At 39.4% G+C, this 27,145-nt stretch overlaps 1 protein-coding gene across 1 annotated transcript in view; it reads left to right on the top strand.

The window, feature by feature from the left end:
* The first annotated feature begins 12,431 nt into the window (after nucleotides 1-12,431).
* Nucleotides 12,432-27,145, top strand: part of MYOM1 (myomesin 1) — a 77,047-nt gene continuing 62,333 nt past the window's right edge. The window contains exons 1-3 of the mRNA XM_026070574.1: nucleotides 12,432-12,862; nucleotides 22,356-22,493; nucleotides 26,726-26,936. Of these exons, the coding sequence (XP_025926359.1) occupies nucleotides 12,432-12,862; nucleotides 22,356-22,493; nucleotides 26,726-26,936 (780 nt within the window). The remainder of the gene's footprint in view (nucleotides 12,863-22,355; nucleotides 22,494-26,725; nucleotides 26,937-27,145) is intronic.

The raw sequence follows: 27,145 nt of genomic DNA, 5'->3' as shown, positions 1-27,145 counted from the left end.
TTCTAATACAGTGGATTGGATACATCGTTGATGGTTACAGACTGGGAAAATTTCCCAGATTCCTATGGTTTGGTAATGTGAGTAGTACTGAATTACCATGTCAGTTAGCAAGTAAAATGGGGGGTCTTTTGCCACAGTTGTTAGGTGAGTTTGTTTTGTTAGAAACCGGGAAAGAACTGGAAGTTAGTCACATTCTCAAGGTTCATTTTTTACCTGGTGAGGACAATGTTTTTGTCTCAGCCTACTTGCAACAGTCGACAATTACTCATCTGTGATAGCTGCCAGCAGGGTTCCTCCAACTTGTGCTTCTTTAGTGCTTTAGAAAAGGCACTGGCTGCAAGGACAGAACCCACAGGCATGAGGAAAATCAGTTTTTCCTTCTGCAAACTGTTCTTGAATTATACTGCAGCTGAGTTTTCTTTCAGATTCCACATAAAATTATTTTCTTTGTGTGCCAGACTGATCACTGATTTTTTTGAAGAAAAGATTCTTAAAATGATTTTAAAATATTTTTTAATTTATACTCACAGTCCTCCTGCCTTTTCTTCCAATGTGGTAAGAAAATAATTCCTTATAGGCCAATATTTAGAAGTATTTTATTTAAAAATTCATAAAATGGGTAAAAAAGTTAACTTTTATTTTTTCCAAACGAAAAGGGATCCTATCTTAAATATATAAGGAACTCCAGTTTAGCTGAGACGGCCATGACAGGTACTACATGGAAAAGATTTGACCTAGGAAATAAGAACCAACAAAAAATTAAGGTTTATAAATAAAAGTGAAATAAAGTAATATTTAAAATATAAAATGACTGGAAGATGTGAGATACAATATCTTAAATAAAAAACAGCACTTCTTTTGAGAGCACATCAGCATATGGAAGATTTTTGACAAATGACTTCACATAGGAAGCTTGAATTCCCTGGAGAAAGCTTATATCTCTCCAGTTACCGCCACTGCACTGTGATTTATGCAAAGCAGTAGTAACCATCATCAAAATTAGGGGGAAAAAAAGAGCAAAAGAATGTTTCTCCTTACCAATTTGCAAATTCTGAATAATTTTGTATTAAATATGCCCATCATGTTTTCAGGCAAATACAAAATCTTCATACAATTTCCACACATAGAGATTCAGCAGTGACAATGAGTAGAAGAGGTGCAAAGTAGCTAGTATGAAATACTAGACAGATTTTTAACAGAAAGATTTTTAGCTTAATTGGACAATTATTTGTTTTGAACATCCAATTAAAATTACTGAAGCGCTAAATGAAAAATAATGTAGATGGGAAGCTGAGTCCACAGAACACACCAGGCTGTACACTAAACTGTGCTACAGCCAGTGCTTTGCATAACAAAAATGGTCAGTATATCACTTGTTTCTGGAAGCAACAGCCTGCCAAATTAGGATATATTTTAGCTATTTAAGATCTTGGTTAAGGTTGCAGAAATTGAGCTACTGGAATAACATTTACCTGTTTAACCACATGCAGATTGGTAACATTATAAATGAGAAAAAAAAATCTGCTTCTGTGCTTTGTTTCTAAGGCCAAATTATGCATGCCAAATCTCATGTCAAACCTTATGCCAAACCATGACCAGCAGCATCAGTGGGCAGAATGGTGGTTTGAAATGAACCATTGGACTTGGGAGCCCCATGAACTTGGGAGATGAGCAGTAAACAAGAGTCAGGATTTTAAGAATAGCACAACAAGCGGAGGGAGGGAGCAGGTGATCAACAGTGCGCCAAGTAAAGAGATGTGCTGGGTACTGGGAGAAGTGATGGAAAGTACAGATGTAAGTAATGGAAAGTATAAGTGTAATCAGACACACAGGGGATAGAATTAAGGCTGTATAAGCATAACCTTGACTTGATAGCGCTGGTATGTAATTTTCTTTTTTATTGCTTTCATTGTGGAGGTGGGACTTGATTCATTATGTGCAGTTGCATTACACCTCATTGTAAAATATCATTTGTGTTTTAACACCTTGCTGACCTCAAACACTTCCGCTGAAAAAATAATTAAGGATATGTCCACACAGTCATCACCTAGAGATGTATCTGAAAAAACTTTAAGCTAACAAGCCACATTTCTGCTAGCAGTACACCTGCAGCAGCACAGAGATCAGGGCTGACTGCAAAACTCACCGTAAATTGATTAGCTCAGTAAGTAGCAGGGAAAAGGTCTTACACTGAGCTTTATGTTGCCAGAGCTACACCATCACTGATGCTGGATTTAGCTAGTTTAAAGCTAGCGTGGACAAATCTACACTCTGGGGCAGCTGTTGTCAGGAAAAAGCTGTTATGCTTTCCTAATCAGCTGCTTGTGGAGGCAGAGAAGGATATTTTGATAGCTGGAAGCCACCTCCTGCTTTGCATCCCCCTTTCCCCTAGGTACCTGTGTGTACCCCCTCTTAAGTACCCCACTTCTGGTCACAAAGTTTTCCTTTCTTTGGCAATGAATCTGTAGTCCCTTCTCTTTGGGAGCCACAGCAGCCAGTGGGACACATCTGTTGCCCATATGGTATATGTCTCTCACCCTCCTTTGCTGCAGCTTAAATGATGGAAATACTGAAAGGGGTGCAGATAACACATCCAGAAGTAGCTATTTTTCACTGCTGGCATACACATGCACAGTATTTTGCAGGAGTCTTTCTGAAATTTAGTGTGGCTAAATGACTTGGAAGGGTTGGATTTGCTATATTAAGATTTACATTTTGTCACTGCTGTTGTATAGTCATTTATATATATGTGTGTGTGTGTGTGTGTGTGTGTGTGTGTGCGTGTGTGTGTGTATCTATATCTATAAACTTATAAAACTGCTGAATTCTGAATCCCAGTGGTTAGAAATCAGGCAGTGGTTCTCTGCTCCTTTTCAAATCCCCCTTTTTGGAGGAAGACTGCTGTCACCGTGCTGATGTGTCCTCCTGAATGGTAGTTCAGAGGAAGAGACACGTACACACTAATAGGACACTGACAGCTGATAGGAAGCCAGGAATAAGCTATACAGAGAAAAACACAGATGGGAACTAATAACTGGCTAGTAAMAAGGCTATTGCTTTGTATTATTGTAATAGTGGCTTAAATCTGTAAGTAAAATGGTATCTACAGTTCATTTTCTTTGCAGTTTAGAAGACTTTTCATAAGAAGAATGCGAGAGACAGCTAATACAAAGTCACTATCTAAGATAATGATAAAAAAGTTGCTGAAAAATAAATCAAGGGAAGAGTATCTAAATAATCTGGCCAAAGTAGTTACCTCATGGTTTAAAGTATTTTAGTTGGTTCTAAAAACAGTATTACTAAATAGCAGGAGCTATTGTCAGGAGCAGGAGCAAATATTTACATCAGTCATGTTCTCTAGGTCTGAGTTATCTTAGTTTGAAACATCTCTTTGGTCCTTCAGCAGTCATCTGTCAAGATATTTTGACCAGTCTTTCCAAGATTGTTAACAGTTATTCAGAAACAGCTTATCTATGAATAGTCTGTTGCTGCTGCTCTACTGGGATAGAAAACTGTAAGACAAACCAAGTGAAACAAGTTGTTGGCTTCTTGGTTAGGGAATAAAGACATACTTATTACCTAAAATATTAGTAAGCTGATATTCCAGGGTGACAGTTTACATTTGAGATTCAGAAATGACTCTGGTGAGGTATTGATAAATTATGTATGTCATCACAGTCATAAAGAAATTCTCCCCTATATAGCTGCAATGTATATATCCAACAGTAATGACAGTCTGAGGAACTGTCTGGTGCCAGTCTGTGCATTGCAATGATGTATCTTCAGCACCTGGGATTTTGGCTGTGTCTCACTGAACCTATACAAAGATAAAATAGGTCTGTTTCCTGACAGCTTTCCATTTCATGTTGTCATTTGTGTCTGTGTAATGTAGTTGTAAATTGAAATATATGGAAGCAGTTTTTAAGCCAGTCCTGTCCTGATTTTCCGCAGGTATATATATCACAAGCAAGGCAATAGCGAATCAAGTCTCAAGACTGCATGTCTCAGGTCAGAGTCTGTTATTTTTCTTGAGAATGGTACTTGGAGACTTTTAGTTACGTCCCCCTGAGCAGTAATGCATCTTGAGTATTTCTGACAAACTTGCCATGACAGTATGTGCATACGACACAAGAATTCTAAAAGAGACAAAAAGCTAGCTACAGTGATCCCAAATTTTTAGGCAGAATAGCCTCACGCTTCTCACTGAAAAATAATAAAAAAATATAAATATATCTGTCCATTGGTTCTGTGACCCTCATTACTATGCTTCCCTTCATTAGGGGGCCGTGATACAATGAGTCACCGTTCCAAAGCAGCAACTGGCTTACAGACGCATGGTAGGTCAAAGAGTAACATCATATTTTGGGCAAGAATCCCTGCATTCTCCTGTTGGCAAATACTTCTGGATAATGAAAAATCAATCTATGCACCAACAGTTGATAACTTGCAAGACTTCCAGTAAAATTTTGCTTTAAAACAAATTTTGAAGAAAGAATTATCAAAATTTTGGAGAAAAATGGAAATTCGGATGGAATGTGCTCAATAAGAATAAATCACATAACCTATCAAGAACAAGAGAAATAGAATCAAGGAGAACAGATCAAATAACCTATCTTTTTTATTAACATGATAAATAATTTCAGAAACAACAGAAATGCAACTGATTTAATCCATCTGGATTTGATGCTGTGGCACATGGAAAACTTTTAGTTAAAACGGAAGATTTATACCAGAAGTGTAGGAACAGACAAGCAAATGGCTAGAAGAGCAATAACCGGTTTTGTTAAGAGGGGAAGAATCAGGTGGAGAGATTTTACTAGGAAAGGAATAGTCTTGGGGCCAAGTTGTTTAATGTTTTTGCTGGCGACCTTAGTAGAAAAATAGGAAGGTGCTAATGTAATTTGCTGATTGCATAATATTGAGATGCATCCACCATGCAAAGAAAGATTAGAATATGATATAGGAAGAGATGGATGGTAAGGCTAGGAATAATAAAGAAATAAAATTCAGTAGTACAAAGTGTAAGGTCATAAGATGTAAGATGTCATAAGATTTCCTCATCTAGAAATGACAGAAGAGAAAAAAGACCTGAAGACATTAATCAGTCAGGATGACAGTGAGTCACTAGATGTATATGTGAAAAAGGCCAATGCAATTCTGAAAGCTATCATTTGGGATTTTTCCAGTGGAGACGGAGATGTGTCACAGTACAAGGGTACCACTCTCTAATGAAACTTCCTCTGGAGTACTGTGTATGGCTCAGGTCAGCTGTAGGGTAATAAAAAGAGGAATTCAAGCAGGAACAGGCACAAAGAAGGATTAGTAAATAAGCAACAAAATGAGAAGCCTAACTTATGAAAAGGAGTAAAGGAGCTATTTATTTAGCTCAGCTCTCAAAATATATTCAGGGTAATAAGCATCAGGAAGGGAAAATAAGTAGTCAGACTAATAGGCAATATTGTCACAAGGTTAGATAGGTCTAACTGTTCAGGAATACATTTAGGTTTGAAATGAGGCATTTCCTAGTGATCAAAGGTGTGAAGCAGCCAGTGGTGAGGGGAAAAAGTCTTTATTTCTCAGGTGGATTTTGCTAAATTTATGAAGCAATGATTTTCCATCCCTGTCCGTCATGGCAGACAGCAAGAAGGAGAGCAGACTGGTCTCCTGTATGAGCACTGGCAGTGGGACCAGAGACGAGGCAGTAACTGAAGTGTTGATTCAGCACTGACAGTGAAAAACTCACATGGATGTTGGTTCATTTCACACCTAATTAATGTTCCCCTACTTCTGCACAGTAAAATAAAATCTGAGGAATGCCTTTCTTGTTTAACATTTGTTTTCATCTAGGAGTAAAGCAAGCGAAGGGAGGACTAGAAACACAGACTGGCCCAGAGAAAGAAAAGGTTATACTAAGGTTCCAGCTTTTTGATTGCGGGTTTGGCCAGTGCATATGGCTGTCCAATTTTTTTACTGACCATACCTTCTGTGCCAGGGAGCAAAGACCAAAGGCCCATATGGTTAACCTAAGCTAGCAGTTCCCGGCACAGGAGATCACAGAATCACAAAATGGTTAAGGTTGGAAGGGACCTCTGGAGATCATCTAGTCCAACCCCCCTGCAGGGGGTGACTAAAGCAGGTGACTAAAGCAGGGTCACCTAGAGCACGTTGCACAGGATCGCGTCCAGGCGTGTTTTGAATATCTCCAGAGAAGGAGACTCCACAACCTCTCTGGGCAACCTGTGCCAGTGCTCTGTCACCCTCACAGTGAAGAAGCTTTTCCTCATGTTCAGGTGGAACTTCCTGTGTTTCAGTTTGTGCCCGTTGCCTTGCGTCCTGTCGCTGGGCACCACTGAAAAGAGTCTGGCTCCATCCTCTTGACACCCTCCCTTCAGATACTTGTACACGTTGATAAGATCTCCTCTCAGCCTTCTCTTCTCCAGGCTAAACAGGCCCACCTCTCTCAGCCTTTCCTCATAAGAGAGATGCTCCAGTCCCCTAATCATCTTTGTGGCCCTTTGCTGGACTTGCTCCAGTAGTGCCACATCCCTCTTGTCCTGGGGAGCCCAGAACTGGACACAGACTCTAGATGTGGCCTCACCAGGGCTGAGTAGAGGGGGAGAATCACCTCCCTCCACCTGCTGGCAACACTCTTCCTGATGCACCCCAGGACACTATTGGCCTTCTTGGCCACAAGGGCACATTGCTGCCTCATGCTTAACTTGGTGTCCACCAGCACTCCCAGGTCCTTCTCCGCAGAGCTGCTTTCCAGCAGGTCAACCCCCAACCTGTCCTGGTGCATGGGGTTATTCCTCCCCAGGTGCAGGACCCTGCACTTCCCTCTGTTGAACTTCATGAGGTTCCTCTCCGCCCACCTCTCCAGCCTGTCCAGGTCTCTCTGAATGGCAGCACAGCCCTCTGGGGTATTGGCCACTCCTTCCAGTTTTGTATCGTCGGCAAACTTGCTGAGGATGCACTCTGTGCCTTCATCCAGGTCATTGATGAAGAAGTTGAACAAGACTGGACCCAGTACTGTCCCCTGGGGGACACCGCTAGCTACAGGCCTCCAACTAGACTCTGTGCCGCTGATCACAACCCTCTGAGCTCTGCCATTCAGCCAGTTCTCAGTCCACCTCCCTGTCCACTCATCTAGCCCCCACTTCCTGAGCTTGTCTATGAGGATGTTATGGGAGACAGTGTCAAAAGCCTTGCTGAAGTCAAGGTAGACAACATCCACTGCTCTCCCCTCATCCACCCAGCCAGTCATTCCATCATAGAAGGCTACCAGATTGGTTAAGCATGATTTCCCCTTGGTGAAGCCATGCTGACTACTCTGATCACCTTCTTGTCCTCCACATGCTTGGAGATGGCCTCCAGGATGAGCTGCTCCATCACCTTTCCCAGGATGCAGGTGAGGCTGACTGGCCTGTAGTTTCCTGGGTCAAGATGAGGAGCCGAGATGAGAAGCCATGTGAACTTACTCCATGGTGCAGCATAAGGCAGGAGACAGTAGCTGCCCAGGGAACAAGTAGCTAGTGACAGGTTCTTGAAGTGTGGGGGCAAAGAGATTTTRGGTGGAATCAAGGAAGCTGAGGTGAAGAAGAGGATACCGGCAAGACATTATACAGTAGAGACTCCTAATCACACGTCTAATCCAGACCTTCCGCTGGCACTTCCACCCAAAAGGGGGAATGCCTCAGAAGAGGATGATGATCTGGAAAGTTTTCAGCTGTGTTGCATGGTGGGTGGAAAACAACTAAGAACTGAGATTTAGGATTAATACCTCTCTCAATGCAAATGTGCAAAATAAGGTGAACTAATCGTTTGTATTGAATATTAAGTGTACAGAGGAAAATATATATTTACAATAAAGTCACAGTGCATTCCACATGTTAAAGACTATTTCCAGATGACAGAAATTATTCTACTGTAATATTCAGCAATAATGATTGTACATTTCTGTGCCAAACTGCTGTGACTGAAATGAAAGAGGAAGAAAAGCCCACTTAAGTATCCCTGGTGTGACAGAGATAATACTATTCAGAGTTTAGAAAAAAATTTTGGCTCTTAGAAGTGCATTGTTTGTATTTACTTAAATGCCTCATGAGATCATCTGCTTAATTTAGTATTTTATCTTAAATAAGATGATGAAAATGTAATACTGTCAACCAAATAAAGTACATTTTTTATTTAATAGTAACACACTGTATGGTTTTAAAGAGTTTTGCTGCAAACTACTTCTCTATGTTGTCTGTCATTTAGCTGAAATTAGTATATGCTGCATGCACTGTGACTTGGCATAATGAAATAAAAGGAATCCATAAAAGACTCATAGTCTTGCACCATGGCAAAGGTCAATATAGAGATGGTTCTTTCCTACTTCTAGTTCATGGCACATTACATTTTCTTTTTTCTCTCCTAAATCTGATGTAACTAAGAAAAAAATCCTATCAATAATTGTGAATCAGAATACAGATTTTGTACTGAATGTAGTGAAGATGATACTTAAAAGGGAGAACTCAGTTTGAAGCTGTTGTCATCATGTGTTTGCACAGAGACAGCACAGGGTATCTTTATCTGTCTCTGTCTCTCTCCCTCTCCGATGCTATATTTATCAGCCTCATGGCCATAAAAGGTCTGGACTGGGGCTATGGCATTCCACTGACTGCAGGCATTATTTTTATTCTGGACCTTAAAGTCCAGTCCTTAGCCCTGGTCCTGACTACCTCCTTGCTGGATTCACCTTTGCTGTGTTTTTCTGTTATTCATCCACTTCAGAACTATTCCACTGGTTATTGCTCATTTGGGTCCTGGTAAGTGTTCCTTTATGACAGAAGAATGTACGTGTTCAGCTGTTTTTATTTTGAATCTGTAATGCCAAATTGATAGTAGCTCCCTTTAATCTTCTCAGCTCAGCAGTTGTTTGAGGGAGTTGTGGAACTGAACTGAAGAAACCTGAAGGTTCAGACAAAGCAAAGTAGTGCATGAGTTCACTTACTATCAACTCAGCTGTCCTTGCAGATTGTTACAATACTCTCAAATGAAGCCTGAGTTACTGAGATACAGGAGGAATTTGTTGTGTAAGTTCTTTGGGCTTAGAGAATGTGTAAATAATTAAATATTTTCTAGTTGCATGGGGTGTCTTATGATTTGTAAAGGAGATGAAATACTATTGACTGAGCTGAAAGAAATCTTGCATTTTTTTTCTGCTTATAAGCTTTTCTGTTTTTTCTATTTCACTATTTTCACTAACAGATTGAGTGGATTTTTAAAGAATTACACAGACTACAAAATAGTGCAAGAGATAATGCCAATAAAATCACTTTCTACAGCATGTATTTACAGCCTACAAACAAGCACAGAACCGTCTGTCTGCTTAGTTGTCATTTTGAAAATTCAGTCCAACAGCTGGTAGTAATGGCTCCAAAACATGCACTTGCAACTAGCTAAGGCCACTAATATTTTTAGGCCAGGCTCTGCAAATATGAAATCCTACACAGATCTCAAGAGGGAGTGCTACCCTCATATTAAGGGGGCTGACTAGTGGACCACACAGCAAGTAGGTACAGGTAGTATGAATTTTATAAAACTTGAGATGGGAGCCAACCTCATAATCAGACAGTACTCTGAATGGGAGCCAAATCCTTAGGAGGTTCAGAGTTTCTTGTTGTCTCCAAAAATGTATACCTACTATATGTGATCAGACTAGTGTAGCTGATCCTTACCAGTAAACAATGCTAGATGTCTCAGAGGAAATATAAAACACAGTGTAATAAAATACCTATGAAAAGAGTTTCCTCTTGTATCACATGAGTAACAGTTGGCCTTTGATTTGAACCAGGGGAGTTGGCTTCCTGCTCAGCTCACACCTTAGTGTCTTAGCTCTTACTTATATAAATGCATAATCCTTTTATGAATCCTACTCATAGTTTTTCAGAGGAATAGTGAGGTCCAGAGCTTTTGTCTTCGGAAGAAAAAGGTTACCTTTATACATTTTAAATATATTGATTTTAAATCCACTGATTCTTCTTTGCTCTTGTAATATATAAATAGAAATGTCTCATTTAACTTATATTTAATACGCAATACGTGCAGTGCTTTATAGTTTTGGAGCAGTTTCCTTACTTTGAAGCCTTAAGTTGTGGAAATCCCTGAGCCACAGGGACCGTATGGCTGTTAGTAGTGTGGCTGTTAGTATCCATGATGAAGCTAGCCCCTGCTGCAAAAAAAGCTGGTGCAGATGAAGGGAAACAACTGTAGTGCTTTACAAAAGGAAAATAGAATGTGCTCATATTCTTTTCCTTTCTGTGTGTAGAACAAGAGCCATCTGTAGGATTTAACTTTGCTCAGCAGACGTCACACTGTCTTGCAATCCCTAAACCTAACTCTGTGAAGCTGGTAGAGAAAGCGATGAAGAAAAATGGAGAAGAAATGGCRTAAACATAGGGAAGTTGAGAGGAACTATGTACTACTGGAAGCCAACAAAGTGAAACAAAAAACTACGCAAAATATTGATAGGTGTTAGAAAAAAAGGATTCTGTACAGACTCATTGAGTTTGTTAGACTTATGTGCAAAAGAGCCATCAGAAGAAATAAGGGAATTAAAGTGAAGCATTAGTTTTCACCATAGAGAAGAATGGACTAACACTTTCTCCTATTCCTACCCCTTCTTCAGGTAGAAATAGAGTAAGTGGTTAGACTGGTCTCCTTGAATTCGTAGATCCACTATGGTCAGGATATCAGCAATTTCTTTTATATGCTTAAGCACTTCTGAATGACTTTCTCCATTTATTGTTAACTTTCTGCAAACTGAGAGATCAGCTCTATTATCAGTCGAGAAACAGTTCCCAGACCTTGAGTGAGTCCTGAAATTTAGGAAAGTCAAAACTGCTTTTTTTCATAAGTTGTCTTAGTCTGCATGAGTACCTGATTAGTCATCAAAGAGAATAGCCTGAAACTGTTCGACTTATTACCAGAACCAACTACTAAAGACAAAGTTGAGGAGTGAAATCTTAGCAGCATAAAGACCAGGGACAAAATTCTTAATTTCCATGGAATCAAGATTATACACTAGCTCTTTAAATGTATTTTATACCAAAACATCAGATAAGCAGTTTCATTAGCATGAATAAAAACAGATGTAGAACAAGTTCCATATTGTTGTGTTTGATGAAAAAAAAAACCCCAACAACAGCACCTCTCAGTATTGTTTTCCGATCTTCTCTATACTTTTCTAAAAGTTCCCTCAGTGTAGCTCGTTTCTGTTAGTAATCACGTAGCCTCTTCACTGAAAGTCCTATCCATCTTGTAAGCCTAATCACCAATAATAGGAGAAAGAAATATTATTATGTGGAATTAGCATAGACAAGTTTGAATGTCAGAGAAAAAAATACCAGTTTTAACAACAACAGCAAAACAAAACAATAACAAAATAAAGCTTGGCTTGCCAGTTAAGAAACCAAAGGGGAATCCTTTCTGCATTTAACYCTCACGCCATTTTGAAAGGGGGACTACCTCTCATCTGATCAAATTTCCTACTATGAGACACTGCAAGATAATCTATTGATGACTGTGCAAAGTAAAACCCAAATGGGGATACCACCTGGAGGAAGTTTCTTGAAGATTTTGAACATGCAGTTCTAGKTTAAAAAAGGGGTTGTTCAGACTGATAAACTTGATAGTACTTTAATCAGTGCATACAGATTGTACTCCTGATTGAGCTGTAAAAGTATGATAAGCCCTTTTAAATGAATGTCTACTCTCAAATAAAAAATAATAATGTAATATATGTTTACTGAAAAAAATGATATCCTTCTCAATCTTACTGCTTTTAATTCACTCTTAAAATATTAAACTGAATATTAAAAGGTATCTTAAAATTGAATTGCTAAAATGAATGAAATGTTCGCATATTTTGATCTCAGCTTATAAAGTAGTGAATGTACCTTGTTAAAATCTATCATGATTTATTTTATCATTTATTACTTTATTCTCTCTCTTTTCATTTAACAAAAATATTTACATTATCTCTGAAGAAGCTGAACACATAAAATTTCATTAGTTGGCAGTAATGACTGCAGAAGTTGAGCACATAAAACTTCAATAGTTTGCRATAACTGGTAGACCATAGTAAACTACAAATGAACAGACACAACAGTATGAGGTTTTCTGCTCCTGATGAATGATGTATGAGCTTCTTGAAACCTAAATAGTAACCTACCTTAAAGTCTAAAAAGCATCATAACCCTATAATTGTTGCATTTGACCTTTCAAGTTTTAAGTTTTGTATTAGCTTGTGTTTTGTATTATACATATGCTAATTCAAAAGTCTCTTTGACTTCAGTCTTCATCTGTTTGATCTGTTCTCTTGCAGACACCGTCCTGTTATTTTTATATTCAGAAAAGTGAAGTAAAAGCTAAAATATAAGACACTCATGATGTCTTTACCTTTCTATCAAAGACACCATGAGCATTATGACCGTGCATACCGCCACAAAGCACTGCAGTCCACTGTAAGCCAGTACCAAAGGGAAGCAAAGAGCAAATCTGCTGTCTATGCTCAAGGATCTACAGCTTACAGTAGGGGCTCTGCAGCCTATCGCCATGCATCTGCAGCAGACTACAGCCTTGAGTCTTCAGCAGCATATAGTCATGACTCTTCAGCCCATGCCCTTGAGTTGGCAGCCTACAGCTATGGATCTACAGCCTATGACCATCACTCTGCTGCACAGAGTAAACAATCTGCTGCCTACAGTCTTGACTCTGAATCTCTCAGTAAGAGCTCAGCTGCCTATAGTCATGGATCTGAATCAATCAATAAGCTGGCTGCAGCCTATAGGCTGGGATCTGAAGCCTACAGTCTTGGGTAAGTAAATCTATCTTTGAAACAATATTCCAGAACAGTTTGCCCATGATCTCCCATTGAAATCAATGGCAAAACTCTCCTCTTCAGCAGAAATAAGCTCTGTAACTTGGTGTTAATATGTTTTTCAGACTTAGTGTTTTCATTTGGTTCTGGGACTAGGAAGAGCTCTGGTTAGCTCAGCTTGTTGGAGCATATCTATTCTCCAAACTGGTTAGGCATGAGCCAAATATCATCTGAAGTTGTTTAGCCATATGACCACAGCTCAAGCTAATAAGCAGTGCTGAGATGGCTTTCATTTTGAGGCTGGCTCTTATCTGGTCAGGTTGGAGCAATAAAAGAAATTAGCGCTGTAGACACAAGTTTGAGCTGACATGTCCGTATATCATTAAACAATTCTTCTTTGGCATAATGGTTTCATTTTTATGCTGACTGATTCAAGAAACTGAATTTTTTTTTGCTGTAAATTGCTTGAGGCTGTTTTCCAAGTAAGAATACTGTGAAGTGTTCTTGAGTTAGAAGAATGGCTACACTGTTTTCATTTAAACAAGATGATAAAATATTGCTTGAACAATTACATTTGTATACATTGATATATTAGATATCATAGCCTCCTATTACTTGTGTGAATCTCAAAGATTTATAGAAATTAGGGTAGCATTAAAGTAAGATTAGAGCAGTTAGCAGTAGAGGAAATGATCAACAAATTATAGCCAAAAACATCTGCTCTCTGTTATATTAATATAAAATTTAGAGTATTATCAGCAGAACCAATCAAGACTTTTCCACCAGAAAATTTGTATTTTGAAAACTAAAGATCCTTGAAGGATAAAGATGGAATTTTGGCCAAAATCACTGAGAGAAAGACTACCTGTGCCATAGCAAGCAATACCTCATGTTTACAGCCTTCATTTGGCTTCCATAAAGCTCAGGATCAAGTCTCTATCTGCAAGTGTCTGTTCAAGAATTTGAACCTCTGAGCTCAGATGAATGACTTGACTACCTGTCTGTCTTCAGCTGGATAGTATTCAGTCTTTTGCGTTGAATTTATTTCACTTGCGTAGATAATTGAGTGGACTGCGTGGAGTAGCAAGAGAGGCTCATTCTGTAGTCTGCTGATGCGGGGACCCAGGCTGGAGATGGTGGGACTGAGGGTTAGGTTTCTAAAGAGCACCCGGCAGGGGAAGGTATCCCAAATTGTTGCTGTGCTGCAGTGATGCAACAGTGCATCTGTCGCTAGCCCTAACCCTAACCCTCACTCTTCTTGTAGAAAACTTTGAACATTCCTATAAGAAATGGAAACATTTCTTGAAATTGAAAAAATGTTTATGAAAATAATTGCTTGAGTCCCAGTTACAAACAGTTCAGCAACTCTTGTTTGTCAGATTGGTTCCTCTGAAACACCTATCTTCTCACCACAAACTCTAACCTCAACAAAGTAACATCAAAGGAAATCAAATTGCTTAGTGCACTGAAGTCGTACTGGGAGAGAACTTAAAACATTTCCAGGTTTCCTGAAGGTTTTTTTGAGATAATAGATTTTGCTTTAAAGCAGTATTTTGTGCTACTTTCTAGCCTCACAGTAGTAGAAGAGTTGCCAACAGATCTCACATACTATTCTGGCAGTCACAGGTAAGGATGTCATAGCAATAATTTCTTTTTTTCTGTGAGCTTGTCCTTGTGCTGGAGGTGAGGGAAATTCAATGCTGCTATGGAAGTACTCAGGAAAGCAGACCTACCAGATGTAAATCTCTCTTGCACAAAACATAGCTAATACATGGGAGAATATGGTTCTGAACGATAAATTAAATATTCAGCTTAAGTTTATGGTTAATTTGTCCTCTTCAGTTTATATTTACTTGTTTTTTTTTAAAGGAACTGCTTAGTGCCCATTTTGGTGTATTTTGCAAGAGGTAAAAGTAGAATAAATACTGTATTGTTAACTGTGGTGCAAATGTGAAGTTATTCTTTCCAAGCTCATACTGTCTTCCCCAGATCCAAAACACTTCAAGATATAATGTGGAGATGAAAAGTCTTGCAAAAACAAATTTGTTTCTGGCTAATCAAAGACTTTCTTATTTCATCCTTATGAAAGGAATGGTATTTTTAAAAAACTGAAATAAAATCTTCAAGCACTTTCAATCTTCAAAAAGTAGAAAGAGTCCTGAATCAAAATGCTCTATGTAAATGAGCAAGGTAAGTGGGTTTCTAGCACTCCCGTTTGACAGGCCAGTGGTGTTGTAAGCAGATCTGGCAGACCTGCCTCAAAGCTTCTCAGAAGCACGTGGAAAACTGAACGGTGCCATCGCAAGAAGGCAGAACCAGGCCTGACTCTGCTGCAGGAATGGGAGACAGAAACGCGAGGGTGGTTGCTTGAAACCTGAATGTACACATGAATCCAAATCCACATAATTTTTCAAATAATCTTGATTATTGCACAACACTGGATTTTAAATCCAAATCTACATTTGTGTATAATGAATATAGATTTGTGGGTAGAGTCTGTTAAGCCCAACAGGAAAAATATACTATTCAAATACTGAGCTTATATTCAAGTCACTTGTTTTTTTAATCTAATATAGCTTCTGCTAGACTTCGCTATACTTACAGAATTTAAGCCTCATCCTTTTCTGTAGCCACCTTGCAGAAAAGAGCATTCATAAAGGGATAGCGTTGATACGCAGTTAGTGCTATGTAAGGAATTTATCCTGGGAAAACAGTGGAGAAGGACTAGGCAACCTGCAAGACCTTAATCTGATCCTGATGCTCTGACACTGGAGCTTCACTTGAGCAGAAAATGTGCTCAGCAGATTCAGAGTACAGACAGCTTGAAGGGGCTGCAGCTTGCTTTATCGTGAGGAGAGAAAAGGCTCCATTTGGAAATGGGCTGCCCCATTTCCCCATTTCAAAACTACTCATCAAACCATGACTGCTCAAAAAAGTAAAATGAAAGGAATGAAAACTGGCAAAACCAAGAGCAAGTATGAAGGATTTCAGCTTTGCCAGTTACAGTTTGCCAAAGCTGTAAAAGCCTGGCTCATAAAGGAAAGAAAGTCTTATCGGATAAAGTTTGCCACTTTACATCTAGCCCTCAGTACAAGCTTGCAGGGCCGCCTCCAGCCGTAGCTGCTTGTTTTGCCTCCACTGAGACAGGCAAAGTTAGGGGTGCTGCCTCCACCGAGCAGCACAGAGCGTGTAGGCGAGGGGCAGCAGTTCTCTCGCAGAAACAGTGCTTGATGCGCCTCATCCTCTGGCCTGTCCCATTGCTGGCAGCTGTGGGTGCAGGCACGTTGGCTTCTCAGTATGCTGCTGCCCCAGCAGTGCCCCTCGCTTTTCTGTCTCCCATTCCCGCAGCAGAGTCAGGCCTTCGTGCGATGGCATCGTTCAGTTTTCCACGTGCTTCTGAGAAGCTTTGAGGCAGGTCTGCCAGATCTGCTTATAACACCACTGGCCTGTCAAACGGGAGTGCTAGAAACCCACTTACCTCTTCCCTTGGAAGCTCAGGCATTTAAGCCTGTGCTCAAATTTTCATTGCTTTTCCATGTGGTATTTTCCTAGTTGAGAGCTGCTGATAATCCCATCTAAAGCTAATTGTGTCACAGGCTGCTTATCTGCCAGCAACTTGCTTAGAGAGAAAATGCAAGTTATTGATGTAGCTCAGGCATTTATGTTTGTTTGTAGGTCAGGGAAAAAGGCAAACGAAGACACAGACATGATTCAGGCAAACCAAGTGAGGAGAGGTGTCTTATTTACCTGGAATTAATCAGACTGCCAGACAGTAAGAATGAATGCTGTTCCAAGCAAAATACTGTAACTAGGATCAGGATGGGGCTGAGTAAAAAATACACTTTAAGGCCATAAGAAACATGAGAAGAGAAATGCATGATCTTGAGATCCCTATTGGCACTGCTCATCCTTTGGTTTATTATAGGTGTGGATTTAAAAGAAGCAGGCTTCCAGACGTCACACACAAGCATGGAAATTGTTTTAATGAGCCCTACTACATTGAAGCAATTACCCTATAAAAAAATTGTTGTTGATGGAAGCTGTGTTAGGGAACAGTGTGATCATTGCCAGCAGTATTGTCTGGGCCCATGACAAATCTGTCAGCATCTTGAATGTAGTCGCAGGAGAGTGCTTCTCATCTTTAGAAACTGGCTTTAAAGAGCTCTCTTGTGAAAATCCTTTTTCTTTTTTCCTTCATACTTGGGTTTGCTGATCCACTCTCTCCTCTTTACTGTGTGTAAGTTCAAGCGTTGCAAATTAGACAAGAAGCAGCTGGAAATAGACCCTGGAAAATGCATCTTAGCTAATGGAGCTCCTCGGGCAGGCACAGCTGGGACTGCCATTGTGCACATCAAGTTCATGCCTTTCTGCTGTTAGAATAAAGTGAGAGAGAGAAATAACAAAAGCATGCTAAGGACAAGATACATGATTTTCCAGGTGTATAAATGAGCTTACATGTGCCTTTTTGTGTTGGGGCTGAATAACTATGGAGTAGGACGCTGTGGTCTGCTCCTAGAGCACCTTTCTACATCCACTGTGCGCAGGCTTCCTTTGCACAGGGTGGGAAGCCTCTCCCTTCAGGCAGAGAAACCAGGGCGCTGCCAACAGACTAAGGAGSTTTATATCTGAGAATAAGACATCAAAGCAAAATCTCTGCTTGGGAGGTTCAGAGGCCCCACACAATGTGTGTATTTAGGTCCCCTATAGGACCAGAAGGAAAAGTTAATAGTACTGTAATGACTATCTGTATTTCATATCTCTATGGGATGATATCTGTGCCTTTAGCATTTATAATCATCCAACTCCCATTTCACTCCATAAATTCAGCAGCTATTGGGAGACTAAGAAAATGCTGGCATTGTATTTTAACATGCTGAAAACCACCAAGAAATGAGGACACTGAGCTTGGGTCACCAACCTTGATAAGACAGTACAGATAGTATCTGACCTGGAAAAAACATACATATGCTAGCTGGCCAGATCAAATGAGGCTGAAAACTGTTAAAAGGTCATGGTACCATTCCTCCCTGTGAAATTAGAGAGCACTGATAGCTGCTCTGCTCTCCTCTGGGAAGATTCTGTTCCACATATCAGGCAAAAGGTTGGAACATTTTAAAATAAAGGGCAAGATTTTAGAATCTGGTTCAAGAAAGTAGAGTCCTCCTTTAGGCGACCTAAATAATGGCTGTAGGCAGGGTTTAATTTTCATATTGCACAGGAAGAAGTAGGAATGACAGACAAGGAATACAAGCAAATAAACCTCATGGTAAATGTAATGGCCAATTTGCTTTCAAATGCAACAGCTCAGCTCCATTTGAGTATGCATTTGTACTAGCCTCCATAAAGGTCACCCTGCACGAAAGCAACTGATACGAGGATTTGGAAAGGAGAAACATTTTCAACCACTTCAAATTTATTTGGCCTAGCTCTGGGTTTATTCAGYGCCATTTCAAAAAGGATTTTAGAGTTATTCTGGATAGTTCTCTGAAAACACCAACTGGATGCTCTGATGTGGTCACAAGCAGTTAGAAATYTACTAAAAGATGTGAAAGAAAGTGAAAATAAAACAGAAAGCATACTCGGACAGTGCATTAATCAAAGGTGTGCTCGCAGCTGCAATACTGGGTGCAGTTATGATCATCTCAGCTCAAAAAGGACAGTCTGAAACTAGAAAGGATCAGTGCTCTCTTCATAAATAAATAAATTGTAAGCTCACTGCTAGAGCACGTTGTGACCATCCAAAAAATGAATAGGTCTAATAGTGGCTATTAAATATGATGACTGGGATGCAACCTCTAGCTCAGGTTGTCCCTAGGCCCTTGCTTGAAACTGGAAGGATTTATCAAGGGAAGTATTTCTTTCACACACCCTCTTTTTACCTGTTCTTGCCCATTGCTAGAATAGGAAACTGGTCTAAAAACACCCTTCAACTTATCTAATGTAACTGTTCTCATGGTGGTCTTGCTTAGTCTGGGTCACGTTTCTGAAAGAGCAAATTACTGAGGCAAATTGGTCAGGCTGTCTGAGAACAACAGATTGTTACAGGATCCACATGGATCCGTTATTCAATTCACAGTCATCATCTGTATTCCTGATAGCTGGGTGCTCTCTCTTACATACCGCTAGAAAGTGTTGGGAGTAATCCTTGTTCTTAGAAGAGAGCACAAAGACTCTTATAGCTGTCCCTTCAAGAGAAAGAAAAAGAGAGGAAAAGGTGTCTAGAAAGGTGCTTTTCTGGTCCTGAGCACATACACAATGGCTGATCATTGTGTCAGCCAAAAGATGTGATAACATGAAGGATCCAGGAATACAGAAGATAATCATAGCTTTCTAGGTGACTGCAGCAAAATGCATCTCAATCAAAAAACATCCAGTTTAGAAAACTCAGACAGAAGTGAGTGGCAAAGTTATGGAGAAGAAGCTGTGCATGTACGGTATTTTTATCCTATTCATTATATCTCAGTGAAAGTCCCAATTCCATTTCTGTTTCTGAGGCTCCATTGTGATGGAGATCCATGGCATTAAACTGAAGGATTTAGGTAACTTTTCAATAATGTCAGCTATGGAAGGAACAAAAAAAAAAGTGAGATATTCAGCTTCAAACATTTAGAGTGTTTAATAAAAAAACAGAGACTGGAGCAATTTATTTTCTCCTTTTCAAATAATTTTAGAGTTAAAGATCTCTAAAGAGAAAAAAAAAACATGTAGAAAAGATACCAACAAAAGGCTGAGGCTGAAAGGATCTCTTATATATGCTCTCTATTAATTCCCTATATGGGTGTATAATCTGGATCAAAACTGAAAAACTAGATGCTAGTCAAGAAGGTAATATTCAATATTGACTTGTCATCCAAGTTCTGCTTTAGGAATGAAGAGCAGGCTTGGATTTAATAGTGCTGAAAACACTTGAACTGAGATTTTCACCGCATTTAGTCTACTTTTATGAAAATAGAAATTTCTTAACATTTAAACTGATCTCCAAATGGTGCTGTGATCCTTCTATATCTGGAAACAACCAGGAACCAAATGGCTTCCTAAAGAATTCAGTCTGAAGCCCCATGGAAATTTGAAGGCATTCAGATTCAAAATTCCAGCTTTGTCCCATTTTAAAATAGAACAAGAATAAAAGTCATCTACTAAGAACTTCAGTTCCTTACAGAGCACTGTTCATTTATGAAAACTAATTAAAATACTTTGTGTTTAATGTTTCTCCCCACTTACTTGATGCGTCTCAACGCATTTGCGGTTGGCTGTAGTGAWCGTACTATATTGTTCCTAAACCCAAGAGTGATGCCCTTGTATATCCTGCTTCATGCTGTCTCTTCCCTTTTTTTATTACTCTGCCTAGGCTGTTCCTAAGAGTTTTATGCTTGGATTTCTGTCTCTAGAGCTGGTTCCACTTCCTTTGGACTCCCTCCATGGCTGTCTTCAGGCAGTGCCTGGCATCAGACCCAAGAGCAGAAAGCTTCTCTCTCCTATAGACTCAGGCTGTGCCTTGACTGCCATCGTATAGCCTGGCTCCTAGTTATGCAGTGTGTGCCGTAGTCCCTGTCTGGTTGTAGTTTCATTTCAGGGTACAGGGTGAGGAGGAAGGAAGGAAGGAAGGGGAAGAACTGGTGCACATTTGCTTCCCCGCCCCCATACAGAGCGTTTCTTGGCCGCAGCACTGTGTGTACGGTGACAGTTACTGCAATGCAGGCACCCAGGAAGCTCAGGAGAGACGGCTGCCTCACTGCAATGCTGGAGCAAGCCAAATATAGTTGCGTCTGATGAGACTGGGACTTGGCACAAAGGAAGGGAAATTCTTACTGACAGTGCTGGGAATGGCAGAGCAGACATTAGGGCTGAAGGCCTGATGCAGGAGTAGATATGAAGTTCAGATGCAGGAGGAAATAGGAGGGAACTAGAGGGAGAAGGAGAATAGATGAAAGTAAGACAGCCATGAAGAGGGCTAGGGGATGGGAGACTGATTTAACAAGAGCTGGGATACAGAGAGAGAACTCAGGCTGAGCAAAGGAACAGGCATAAATAAATGAAGGAGAGACAGATGGGAGAATAAAACTGGAGTTGTATGATCTCACACATGTAGTCCCACATGAATGGAGTATTAACACATATTTTGGAAATTAAAGAATCTTCCTTGTTAGACTTGTGTTAGTGGCACCTCTGGAGCTTGGTACCTTTGCAGGGCTGCAGCCTAAATAAAACATCAGCCCAAGTATATACCTGCGATCTTACATTACACGTGTTATATCCTCAGGGGTCCAGTGCTAGTATGAGTCTGGATGATTATGGATATATTTAGAGCACATTGCGTAGAGATATCAGAGTAGGCTACCCAGGGTACTGGAAGAAGGATCGCCACGTTAGCGTGGTATAGTCTGGGCTAATGAGCCTTGCTGAGAAACCTTGTGCCTAGTTCTGCTCAGGTGGCTGTGCACAGCAGTGAGCTTATGCCACATAGACAAACCTCCAGTCCAAAAGCAGACTCACGATTTTCCTTGTTGAACTGGAGATGAAAGGACACTTCAAGGACTTAGAGAAGTCTGACAGCTAATTAGGCTATTCCAGTTCTAAGACATAGAACTGTGGATAACGGATGCTGTATTGCGTTTGGAAAAAAGAAGGAAGGTATCTGGTGATCTGTTAACATAATTTGTAGCCATGTTAAAAATGAACCCAAATATGACTACCTCGGATATGTTTGGTAGCCTTCAGAAACTTTCCCAAGGTGATGGGGAGGGGAAGTCTTTCTTTTGCTTTGCTTTTCTTTCTTTCCACTCTCTCTCCATCTATCTGTGCTATATTAAATGACATTATTTCACTCAACTCTGTTTTCCATAGGTTGGGATGGTATGGGAGAGCAGTGGGAATGGCTACACCAGCTACTGAGCAATATGTTGCCCGATGATTTTTGTAAAGAGATTTAAAAGCATTATCACTTTGAATGTATTTGCACACTAACATTATTTTGCTTGGGGACCAGGTAGTTTCAGGGCTTAGATCTGGAAAAGAAGAGGACACTAGTTCAGATACAATCTTCAGAATTACTCAGTGGTCTCAGTGACTAGAGATACTAGTCTGAATTCACTTCCTGTTGGAGAGAACACCTCAGAAATCAATACTGCAGTTGATATCAGTGAGGGTTTGCTCTCTTTCTTACAAGACAGTTTGAGAAACTACCAAAATAGGGTGTACAAACTCTTCAAGTTCCAAATTAAGGAGCAGTGAAATGTACATTGCTACCAGGTATATTGTTTACCCTCTGTACTTAGATTTAATATCGAGGTGCATCAGTGTTATATTTGTAATAATCAGTTTTTTAAAAGTGCATTTAGTTATGTGTTTAATAATTCTCAAACCATGGTTATTAAAAATGCCTTTTTTGCTTCTCAACTGTGAGCAAAAATTCATAGCTTTTTAATCTTACTTTCTGAGTGTTTTTTAACAGCTTATTCTTTTGAATTTAACAACATCCTTTTTATTTCAGACTGAAAGATTCCAATATAATGATTGAAGATCAATCCTATAAGATGAGTCCCAAAGCAAAGAGAGCAAAACAGAATTTGATCTCTGAGGACAAAGAGAACAAAGCCATGGACTACTCAGTGCCTATATTCACAGGACGGTATGTTCATTTTCCTTTTGTTTGGTATCTTATTTCCAACATTTTATTAACAAATCATAAAATAACAAATTCATTCATCTCTTAACGCTCCTGGATCTCAAGGTGATTGCACTTTACATGAGTGAAAAAAAGACGGCGAGAAGTTAACTGACTGGCCCCAAATCAGACATTGAGCAGCATCCCAAGCAAGGACAGATATCTAGGTGTCTGGACTTAGTTTCATACACATGGCTACTTTCTGTGAAACTAAGGTATACTTGTAGATCATGTACCCTGATTCCTGGGAACTGGCCAGATGTTGTCCACTTTATTTATCTTACTAATTGGTTTGAAGACTTGCTCTGTAATTCAATGTTTCTTACCAAGTATTAAACATAGGGACACTGAAACAATGTGCTAATGTTTTGTCCTGGCGAAGGAAAAATCTGGAATTAAACCAATTAATTTCCCAAATCCATCATAATGATTCATACTGATCTCACGTGCTGGAGGTATTTATTGCAAGGTTACTACTGATGTAATACATTTTACTGCAGCAGTGTCCTAAGTGAAGCTGAATGTGAACTTTGTGTGGAAGCCAGAACCAATGCAAGCAAAGAGGCTCCCCTGCCCTTTTGGGGATATGGCATAATGATTTATTATGAGCCTCTGACAGTTCAAGCATAGTTATTTGTTCAGATTAATACATACCAGGGTGTGGTAAGGAAGACTAACTCCTGATTGGAGACCATGAAAAAAAATCTTGCCCACGTGCAGTTGAACAGAAACCTCTCTTTGACTTGTCTTTCTTCTGCAACACAGCACTTTTCAGGGGACATTTTTAAGCTGTTTCTGGAAGTCGGTGATCTAACATCTGCTGCTTAATCAACATGCAAGAAACAATGTCATTTCTGCTGTGCATCCAAACGTGTGCCTTCATGTGAAACTCTGAGTTCCACCTTGTTAGTGGGAGACATTACTGCTTTTGCTGTTTGAGCATTCTGCTTTTGTGATAAGACCAGAAGCTTTTCTATTCATTCCCTCCTACTATCCTGGAGCCATTTTTACTAATCCTTTGCACATTTTGCATCAGATTCATTGTTCTTTGATCCAAACCATATTCAGAAGCATACACTGTCACATTTTTAAACCATTTCTTTGGAGTTTCAATTATATCTTCTATGATATAAATAAATAAATATATCTCACGCAAAACTTGCAGTAACACAGTTTCAAGGCTTCTCACTACCTATGTGCTTCACCCTGCACATCTGCTTATGTGGCAGTAGATTTGCATTTCTCTGTTATCTGTCCCCCCTGATGTCAAACACAAAGGTGCTCCCTTTTTATTGTGTCTGGATTCTACAATAGTAAAATTTAAAATGTTGGTCAATAGCTGGAAATCATGACTGATGGCTATTACTTCTGGATTTTGGTCTTAGCTTTTATTCTAGCTCCTGTGATCTTAGCAGGTCATGACCTTCATTTGCTTTATTTTACTTTTTGTAAAATGAATACAGTAATATCTAACTCAGTGTCACGGCATGTAGCTTCATTTATCTGTGTCTGTATGGTACTTTGGGATCCTACATTAAAAGATACTGTTGGATTCTTACATCATTTTCACTATTCTTCTTACTGTTATTGGTACCAATACTGCTTTCTCTACATGGCAACTCAGAAAGTTGTCTGCTTTTGTGCCACTGAAATGACCCAAACAGTTTTTTGTAATTAGTTTAAAAGCATGAAAAAGACATATAATGATTATTAGTGTGCTCAACGCAACATGGTATGAAATGGTTGGGGGGTATGAAAGAGTTGTGAGGGGTCTGTTTTAGGCTTTTTATTGGCATCATGTTCATGATTGCATGCCAAGACTGTGGAAGTTGCATACCACATTACTGTTAGATATTTATTTTTGTTTGAAAGATAACAGCTGAAACTGATTCAACCATGTGCATGTTATATGTCATTCCCAAATTCTCCTGTGAAACTGATGTGTTGTTTCCCATGAGCAGATAGCTTTTACAAGGAATAGTTATTTATAAAAGTCAACACTCCATGCATTTAACAGAGCTGATACCCACCCTGCTGGATGACCTTCAGCACTGTGTCACTGTTTCCATTATTTGATTCTATTTCAGAGCTTTCAAATTCTGCTGTAAAAATTCTCTCTCTCAGAATATGCAGTCCATAACTGCTCTTCTTAAACACCTAGCCTAATCCTTGCAAGATGAAATTAGGAACATCTAGCCAGTTCTTTAGACAATAAAACACCAGGATGTGATTTAATGCCATAAGTGCTAAAGATGATCGATACTGGTTATGGCTCATGAAACTCTTTGCACCCACTAATGAATCTAAGCCAGAGAGTTACAGATAGCAGATATCCATCAAATAATATTTTATATTTGTCATTTGGGGTTTGATCCTTTTGTCTCTGATAAGTATTTTCTATTGAAACCCCTGAGACTTGACTGCAGAATCAATTCTTAAATGCCATTGTGTGTTGCTTCTGATATACTTCATCATTTCAGAGAATATTAACTGTTTCTCTTTGATTTGTGCAATTATAACAGGAAGAAATGATTTTTCATTAGCAAATCTAAATATTTAATACTGTTGATCAACAGCATCTGGACACCAGTACTGTACAGGTCTAGGCTGAGTCCTATATTGGCTTGAGGATAATCATCAGCTCTCAGAAGATGCTTTATGCCTTGAGGATCAGGTCCATACTATGAAGTTGCTGAGATCTTAAGCACCGCAATTAAGGAAGAAATAATATCAGCTTGCCTTTAAAAGAAAATGCTGCTGATTCATTTAAACTGAATATAGGTAGCTACATTCATATTCATTAAACTGAGTTTTCAAAATTGTCTTTAGAAATCTCTGTCCTATCTCTGCAGCTTCAGAAGATATTTGTCGGGGGGAACTGATGTGTCTAAGTGAAGGGAACCATACTGTTGATACCTGTTAGGATCCTCCTGTTAAAGTGGCCTGAGACACAGAAAGTTCAAGGCAGAGTTTGAACACAAAAGAAGTCAAAGCCCTATGCTGTTAAATAAGTTTTTTAGTCTTTTGAGGAATTTTTATGAGCAGTTAATTTTCCAGCATATTCCACTGCTTGGCTATCTTGCTTCTCACTGAACTGATACCATACCACAAAGACAAGGGGCTGTACAGTTAATTTTGGGATAAATCCAAACTTTCCTAACTGTTGAGATGCACTATCAAAGGCATAATATAGCAATCCTGAAAAAACAGAGAAAACCATTTTTCCTAATCTTTTTCAGTTGTAGCAGTAAAGTGTGTTGTGATAAAATGATGAGGCTAGTTTAACCACATCTGGAAATAAACAGAAGCTGCTCTATCTGCAAGAAGGCACTTAACAAGTACTTAAATAAAACCTCTTTTCATTCTGAAATCTTATGTTATCCTAAAATAACTAAACTCTGCAGAAGAATAATAATGCTTCTCCTTAGATCAAGGAATTCTTATTGTATATGCACTCCTATAACAGCTATGGTGTTCTGACAGTGTTAAAACAGTTTAGCTGCAGTGGTACTTCCACATAAGCATGGGAAAAGAGGATTGGACCCACTGAGAGTAACAGTTCTTTGCACCCCCCTCCCTTTGTAGAAAGCTGGAGGAGGATACTGCAAGGAAATAAAAGAATCAGAAATCATTAAATCATCTTTTTGAAAGCATTTGGAAGAACAAACAGCCTACAAACATAAATAGATTGAATTTTCTATGAACAAAGAGAACTTTTGTGGTATACTATGATGTTCATTTCGTATAAATCAAAAATGACGACCTTGCTGTGCAGCTACAATCTCCTTCCCCCTTTGGTGTTGTTACTAGTAATGCCATAGCCGTAAGTCAATAACTGAAATGTAAGCCTGACAGATCTGAAGGTATGCCTTATGCTAATCTTTATAGCAATGGAGATATAGAACTACAGCAGGAGAATCATTAAACTAAAAATGTGCATGACATACTTATCAGGAGAGGCACTGCAAGTGGCCGTGACTTCAGACATTGAAATACTCATCGTTCTGCGTTCTATGTTTCTGTTTTGAATACATATGAGATTGTTATAGGGGTAATGATCCTCAAAGTAGAAATACATTATGAAAGATTGTTGGCCTTTTTATATCCACTGTAGTTGGCTAACTTGATAGACAGCATCAATGGAATGTGTTCTCATCATTTTCCAATGGGATTCTGCTTTCTAAAAATTCTTTCAGTGAAGTGACTATCAGTGGGATCACAGACACAGAAGAAGAAAGAATCAAAGAAAGTGCTGCATATATTGCCAGAAGGAACCTTTTGGCTAAAGGTGAAGGAGTTAGTGTGAGCAAAGTGGCCGCATCAGCTTCTCAAGAAGAACATCATGAAAAAAAATCAAGGAAAGTAGCAATCCGGGAGTCTGCTGAATGTGTGGCCCTGAAGAAAACGGTAAAAGCATAGAAATGAACACCTCGATTGTAAACAGTGGGTCTTTTCTTGTTTAGTGTTTGTAAAACACCTGGCACAACAGGGCCCTGATCTACAAACACCAGTGGCAACCACAATAATGTCAGTAAACAGCGAAATGTATTTTCAGTGGCTAAAAGCCAATTATTATCTTGGCGTTAGGTGGATAAGAAAAGTGCCTTGGGTGAGCA

This window comes from Apteryx rowi, unplaced genomic scaffold (assembly GCF_003343035.1).
Source record: "Apteryx rowi isolate R43461 unplaced genomic scaffold, aptRow1 scaffold_312, whole genome shotgun sequence".
In the NCBI taxonomy this organism is placed as follows: domain Eukaryota; kingdom Metazoa; phylum Chordata; class Aves; order Apterygiformes; family Apterygidae; genus Apteryx; species Apteryx rowi.
This window is presented reverse-complemented; position numbering and strand designations above follow the sequence as displayed.